General features: G+C 43.6%; 1 protein-coding gene across 1 annotated transcript; it reads right to left on the bottom strand.

Annotated features, from left to right (window-relative positions):
- Positions 1-470: 470 nt before the first annotated feature.
- LOC148041788 (tubby-like F-box protein 6) lies at positions 471-4818 on the bottom strand. Its single transcript, XM_087682440.1, has 4 exons — positions 3491-4818; positions 1829-1916; positions 1560-1689; positions 471-1472 (listed from the first exon to the last, which is right to left on the bottom strand). The coding sequence occupies exons 1-4, from the start codon at positions 3851-3853 to the stop codon at positions 794-796; spliced, it is 1260 nt and encodes a 419-aa protein (XP_087538566.1). The 5' UTR covers positions 3854-4818; the 3' UTR covers positions 471-793.
- Between the last annotated feature and the right edge of the window lie 2400 nt (positions 4819-7218).

The following is a 7218-nucleotide window of genomic DNA, read 5'->3' as shown; positions in this document are numbered from 1 at the left end:
GGGAAGTCCTTTGTTGGAGCTTTGTTATTCACGAGGCTGGGTGATTTTGGAATGTATCGTGCATGTTGGGTAAACTGGACGGCTGGAATTTTGGCAAAATAACTCGTTTATTTGGCTTAGTATAATTGTACCCCTAGCTGTAGCTGAAATTATTTATTATTATGAATACTACATATTTTCGCATCGAAAAGTACTTGCAAAAATAAAATACCCCTAGCACAATCACAGACCTTTGCATGCAGGAAATCTTAGAACTGGGAAGAGCATGTACATGCACAGAATAAGCACTGCACATAATAAATACATTTTTAGCACGAGCCACATTGTAATACTCGCAGAGATTCACACACGCGCACACGCACACACAGAGCTGTACCTGTAACAATTTCTCAGCATTTCTGGCTAATACTCCATATTCAATGGCATCTTGACAAGGCTAGCCACTACCCATGAGTTGTTTGTACACAAGATTCATCAGTTCCAATTAGACCACTACCAATTATATAATCATCATCAAGTTTTACCGGTACAAAAACAGATAAACAGCTTTATGCATGTGAAGTCCATGCATAACATCTCAGGCTCATAACTGGGGACACCATTGGCATTGGATTTTCCAGAACACCAACTTACACAGTTACATGGGGCAGGACTTAGGACAGGTACAGAATATGCAAGCAAGTTTCTCAGATGGATTGTCAGTTTTGAACTTTTACAGAGTCCATCCTCAGAAAAAGAGACTACACAGAGACTAAACAGCGGGTTATTCCAGGCCCATGCCACTGAGACGATGTCATTCACAAGCCAGCTTGGTATCAAAACTACTTAGGCATATTGCGAAGGCCTGAAATGCTGACAAGGGATAGCGGAAATCCATTGTAAACATGTCTTTGCCAACCTTTCCAAACTGCAACAGCACCTTTTCATGGTCATTCTGCGATGTAGATGTTGATGTTCCAGGGTCAGTTGCTGCAACTAACTGAAAATTCTTAACAGAAGCAACAGTCACACGTCCTCGAAAATTAAGACACCAGCACTGTAGCTGCTCATGCCATCTTGGAGCCTTGTTCTTGAGGATAAGAGGTCCATCCTTTGAAAACTCACTTCTGAAAGCCTCAACATCTGCAGTGCTGAATTCTGAAACAGAGGACTTCGAACCAAAATAGGGGAGAGAGGATAGAGAATAATCTAAAGCTGCTCTTGAGAACTCCAGCGGAGTAGGAGCAATGCCTCCTGGTTCCACAGATGAAGCTGGAATTGAGTGCATGCTGCAGTGCATCCGTCGCGGGCCTCTTGTGCCCAACACATTCAGTTCATAGGCAATGTGCGCCACATTATAGCTGCCAGCAGGCACACGAGGAGATACCTGTTTGGAGCCAACCCGTCGACCTGCTTTATTTGTTGAGGCAACTGCTCCACTATGAGGAGGCTGACTGTCATAAACAGTGAACTTTGTGCCTAAAAAGTTGGACCTTTAGAAGAAAAAAAAAACTGTTATCCCAGACTAGGCCACTGGTAACTTCGGGTTGTTAGCTCAGCATTAGAAATTAATAACTTACCTGAGTTTCCCAACGTAGGTATTGCTCCCCCTGGACATGTCATCTGCATTTAATGAAATGATGTAGTCTGCACTGGTAGCTCGACGAACTTTGCGTGCAGCCAAAAGAAACTTCCCACTTTCCACCAATGCTGCAAAATTGAACAGAAAAAGCAGCACACGAATGTGTGGTCAAAACCACTATTGCACAACTACAAAAGTACACATTTTGGCATGACATCAGAAGCCATGTACAAATTACACAGCAAGATAAAACACACAGGAGCTTACTAGCTGTCGATCCAAGGTATAGATGATATGTGGCAGTGTTTCTATCCCGTTTGATAAAGCATTGAATTGGAGTTTCCCTGGGACCAGGCTGCAAAAATCAACATACATCAAATGTTGCAGACAAAAGCCAGAGTTTCCACTCCCCCCACAAAAAGAACGGTTACAGCTTAAAAGCAGATTGAATTAAATTTTTATAAAGGCCCTAATTTGCTTGCAGGGACCACCACCTTGGTCTAACTCTTTCCTTTGAGCAGTCCTGCCATTTTGACTTTCAAATCAAGTACTAAGGATGAGGTTTGCACTGAGAAAGAGTGCCCTTTGCAAGTGTCCACATATCATATGCAGAACTTAAGCCAACAGCTTGAGCCTCAGATTGCCTGGGTGACATACAGCCCACAGCCCACAAGGGATAATGCCTCTGCCTGACAGGGTCAAGAAATATTCCCCATTGCAAAACTTGGAAGGTCAGCTGGCAAGTAAAACTTGGATCTCAGTCTATGTGCAACCAAGTCACATCATTGCAAAGGCACACACAAAGCTAGCAGCGACCACCATTACCAAGGACACTGATTGCTCAAAAACAAACATGTCTATTTTCTATTAAATACTGAAGACCTAGTAGCCATCTGAGACATTATGATTTTGTCCTAGGACTGAAATTGGCAATATGGCCTAAGGATTGTATACTTGCCATGCAGATTCCCATTGTCACTTGAGGGAGATACATGTGATTTACATTGTCAAACGTCAAAAGCCTTGCTTGAGGAAATAAAAGCTCAAACATTCTTATACAAGCAACTTGGCTCTATTGCCTATGTAGAGCTCAAGATAACATAACGTATTATCACGAAACTCTACAAAACTGAAAAGTAAATTCCTTTGTATAAACTTGTTAGATTAAAATCATTACTAGAAGAAATGAACATTAATTGATCAGAGAAAGCTCTAAATTGCCCACCCTTACAGCCAATATGGACCCACATTCCCACATAAGCAAATACGTAAACTACTATTTCATATATGCATAAACAAGTGTATCTGAGCACTAAAAAGAGCTCCTTTTCATACATATGTAACTCCAGCATCTAACTCAAAGCCTCCAACGAGGGCCATTTTACAGTGAGATTGCCCACTAAAATTGCAAATATAGCATTTCAGAAAATCATTGTTGATAAAAACTTCTAAGGGTGAACTTATATATATGCAGATCTAAAATTAAAGAGATTTTGCAGTTTGACTAAACTTTTTTGGCATGAGAATTGCACAATAAGATGAAAATAGCTCGTATAGTCCAAACAAAGCAGTTATATCACTCTTCAATCATCCAATAAGTTTTTTATCCAAAAGCGAGACTGCACTCTGCGCATCCTGTTGAAAAATTAGCACTGTTCCCCTGGATGCTTCAGATAATGTTACAATAAGATGCCAACTTTATTGCCAGTCTAACCATCCAAAAATAACACTAATTCATCAAAGATGCTAAAACAAAATCAATTTAAACTGGGAAAACTTGGACCCAGTAGATATTAGTAGATCCAAAAAATATTTTCTGAGTACAATGCAAAACCAACTGAAACCTTGTGCTACTTGCAGCCAAGTAGCTGCACATGATTGAACTGCCCATAACACAATGAACACATGCTAAAGCAGCTGGGAATGTACCTGCTTCAAGGAAATGGGGAATGTCAACTTTCCAGACTGCTCAAGAGGCTTAACGAGCTCCTTAGCAATCTCTCTCCAATTCCTGCACACACACGCACAGGCAACCATGTCTCTTTGAGCGGGCCAAGAATTCTCAATAGCTTCAACCCTCCGTAGGACACCTCTCAGAAGATCTGGAGGCATGTTTGCCCAGCAGCTCTGCTGAGAAATCTCTGTCCTAACTTGGCCAACATCCAGAACAGAACTCATAGATCGCGACCTATGATGATAAGGGAACTTAACATCGAAGCTCCTCCGGGAGATGCTCCCAATCCCATCCTTAACCTCCTGGTGGAGGTCCCGTATTATGTTTTTCAGAGGCATTACTACACCTACGTTGGACTGAAGACTGTTTATCACCTGGGAGGCCCCTATCCGCTATTTGTTAGGGGAACTCCTTGTTTGTTGGCCTCAAACATAATACCAAATCGGTCAATGTACAATTGTCTGGCAGCCTTCCATGTCCTGAACATAGCCCTGACCCTGTCCTGAAAATGCAAGCACTATCCTTCACCGCTCTCCTTCACATGCCAGCCAGCAAATAGGTGAATCCAGTAACCATCTTTCCCCAATTACTTGCGTTTCAGAGACTACTATAATGCTTCGCCACCAGATTTTCCTGCCTTTCCTCCGTATCAGGAATCTGAACTTCCATGGCTCCTGGAAACTCCCTCTGTTAATACTGTAGTGCGATGAGCGGACAGATCTCGATAAGCCTCTTCAAATTTGTTAAAAGCCTCAACTGAGAGATGTTCCCCCTTAATTCAAACCCTAGGTCAGTCCGAAGGGGGTCTTTCAGACAGACAAACCAAATGATGAATGCTCGATGTAATCCTCCTGAGTTCTCAGAGCAGGAAATGGTAAAGATGACAAGATCGACGGGGAGGAAAAGCGCGACATCTTGAGAACTTATGAGAATGGGAAGCAAAACGCCTACTTACTTGCCTCGGATGAAGTGAAACCCTAGCAGGGGAGGGGCGGGAGGACAGTAACAAAATTCACAATCCAGCCAGCTTCTCTTTCTGGGTCTCTGACAAAGAAGGGGCCACGGAGGGGTGTCGCCTTATGCGCAGAACAGACGAGAGGGCCCGAAGAGAAAGCAACAAAGGTAGGATCTGAAATCTGTGCAATTACAAAAAGTCGGACAGGAAAGCCCCTCTTTTGTTTGTTGTTCCTGCGTTTTGACGAAGGAGAGAGAGCTCGACTTACACAGTGTGAGAGAGAGAGAGAGAGAGAGAGACTTATGGTCTGAGGTTAAACCGCGTGCTTGGCAGCTGTTTTTGCGCTGTGATGGAAGATCAAGCTGTTAAAATTGATACATCAGCCGGGCGTAGCTATTTATCCAAGTGTAAGGCTCATTACACACCAAGTAATGGACAGCCAACCCCCGCCCAAAGTGTAGGCATGCACTTTTTGAAATTGGGCACGAACATGGGCATCATACCTTTACACACCAAAGGAACATAGTTTGTAAAAAAATAAAAAAGAATAAACTAATAAATCTTTTGATTGGTTGCAAATGCAAAAAGTACACCCTTGTCCGCCACTTTACAAAGTGGGCAGAGGAGACTCCCTGTCCAAAAGTGGGTGGGGAGTTCACCTATTTAGCAGGTAAACAACAAGTCATGTCATCTCCAGTGTGTAAAGGACTGCGGATGCCAACCTTTAAATAAGTGTTTTGATTGGTCAAAGCTTACAAAGTGGGCGTCCCTTTTTTGGTCTATAACCGGCCTAAGGAAATACTTGCAAACAAAGGCTAGTTACATATACACTACGGATTGAGAGTGCAAAATGTTTAGGAGTGGTGCAGATATGTTGTATCGCGATTGGTCCTATATTTTCAGTGTGACGTACAAATTAGGGAGCCCAAGGCTCGTATCTCCACCCAACTTAGAAAACAATAATATGTTTTTTTCTATAGTTTTCAACATCATGCGAGAGCACACCCCACACCCCATATCTAGCTAGGTAAGGTTGGGGGTAAGGTGCTAGGGGCACCACATACCTAGCTAGGTGTGGTTGGGAGTAAGGAGTTGAGGGTTTGCAAGCACCCAACTAGGTATGTCGTTCCTCCCTCAAGTCTACCCTATTTCTCACTTCCCATAGTTGAGTGCACTCCTCACTTGATTCCATTTCCTTGACTCATTACCTACTAGAGTGCATTTTCCCCTCAACTGCACTCGAGTCACTCCACACCTCTTGAGTCCACTTACGTCCACTCAAGTGCATCATGATTCAAATGCCACCACTAGAGTCATCCACCCGAATGGGTGCTATCACCACTCAAGTACACCCACTATTCAGACGGCTTTTCTACATGGGGACTTGCATAATGAGATTTACATGGAACAACCTAAGGGCTTTGCACACCCTGGCAGGGAACACCTAGTGTGCAAGCTAAAGAAGAGTCTATATGGCTTGAAGCAAGCACCTAGGGAATGGTACCATAAGTTTGATGCATTCATGCAGTCATAGGGCTACAACCGCAGTGCTATGGATCCATGCTTGTACACGAAGAAAGCCCGTGACGGTTCTTTACTGCTTTTGGTACTCTATGTGGATGGCATGCTTTTAGTAGGGACAGCTCATGAGGAGCTAGATGCTCTTAAGGCTCAGCTCAAAAAGAGCTTTAAGATGAAAGATCTGTGGACATGCCTCTCATATACTTGGTATGCGCATTACGTGCGATATATCTCAGGGACTACTCTATCTGTCATCACAGAGGGAGTACATTCATAAAGTCCTTGAGCGCTTCCATATGCAGGATGTTAAGCCTATTAGCTATCTATTACCTTCTCATGTGAAGGTTTCACAAGCTGATTGTTCGCAAACAGATGAGCAAAGGGCTAAGATGGCCAAGATAACCTATGCATCAGCTGTGAGCCGTCTTATGTACGCCATAGAAGCCACCCGTCTAAATATAGCTTTTGCAATTGGGGTTGTGGCACGTTATATGGCTACACCTAGCAAGAAACATTGGGATGCCTGAAGGGTATCGTGAGGTACTTGAAGGGCACAGCAGAGATGTGTCTTTGTTATGGCAGTGAGGACATAGGAGTCGTGGGGTACACTGACTCTAATTATGCAGGGCACGCAAATAGTAGGAAGTCCACTTCTGGCTATGTCTTCACTTATGCTGGAGGGGCTATCTCTTAGATGTCTAGGGCGCAGAAGTGTACGGCTCTTTCTACTACACATGCCGAGTATATTGCAGCCATAGAGGCTTGCAAGGAGGCTATCCAGGTAGGCCATTTGATTGCAGACCTTGGTATGACAGATGGTATGCCTACACTGCACTTGGATCCTATGAGTGCCATTCAGTTGGCCAAGAATCTGGTCTTCCATGTGAAGATGAAACATATTGAAGTGAGGTATCACTTCATTCGTGAGGTCGTTGAGGACAGGTCTGTTGACCTTGTCAAGATTCCGACTGAGCACAATTCTGCAGACTTGCTCACGAAAAGCCTCACTACTGAGCGCTTTGCCTTCCTCGGGAGATTGATGGGCATTGGATGAGATGATGTCTTTTTCATCATCCTCTTATACATGTGTACATGTTGTATTGTCTTTTCTTTTATTTTCTCTCTCACTGGGGCAGATTCACCTTTGAGTGGGAGGTTGTTGGGGGTAAAGGCGCCTTCGCCTAGCCGCCCGCGTATTACTACACTAACAGTACCCACCACTGCACA

Source organism: Lygodium microphyllum, chromosome 1, assembly GCF_053477565.2.
Source record: "Lygodium microphyllum isolate KBCC chromosome 1, Lygodium_microphyllum_v1.1.10, whole genome shotgun sequence".
Classification (NCBI taxonomy): Eukaryota; Viridiplantae; Streptophyta; class Polypodiopsida; order Schizaeales; family Lygodiaceae; genus Lygodium; species Lygodium microphyllum.
Note: the sequence above shows the minus strand (reverse complement) of the source record. Positions and strands in the feature narration are given on the sequence as shown.

Excerpts from the sequence above, each read along its gene's own strand:
- LOC148041788 (XM_087682440.1), bottom strand. The coding sequence starts at position 3,853 with ATGCCTCTGAAAAACATAATACGGGACCTCCACCAGGAGGTTAAGGAT. Across the intron at positions 1,690-1,828 it reads ATACCTTGGATCGACAGCTA|CATTGGTGGAAAGTGGGAAG; the intron begins GTAAGCTCCTGT and ends TCAATTTTGCAG. Across the intron at positions 1,473-1,559 it reads ACCTACGTTGGGAAACTCAG|GTCCAACTTTTTAGGCACAA; the intron begins GTAAGTTATTAA and ends TTTCTTCTAAAG.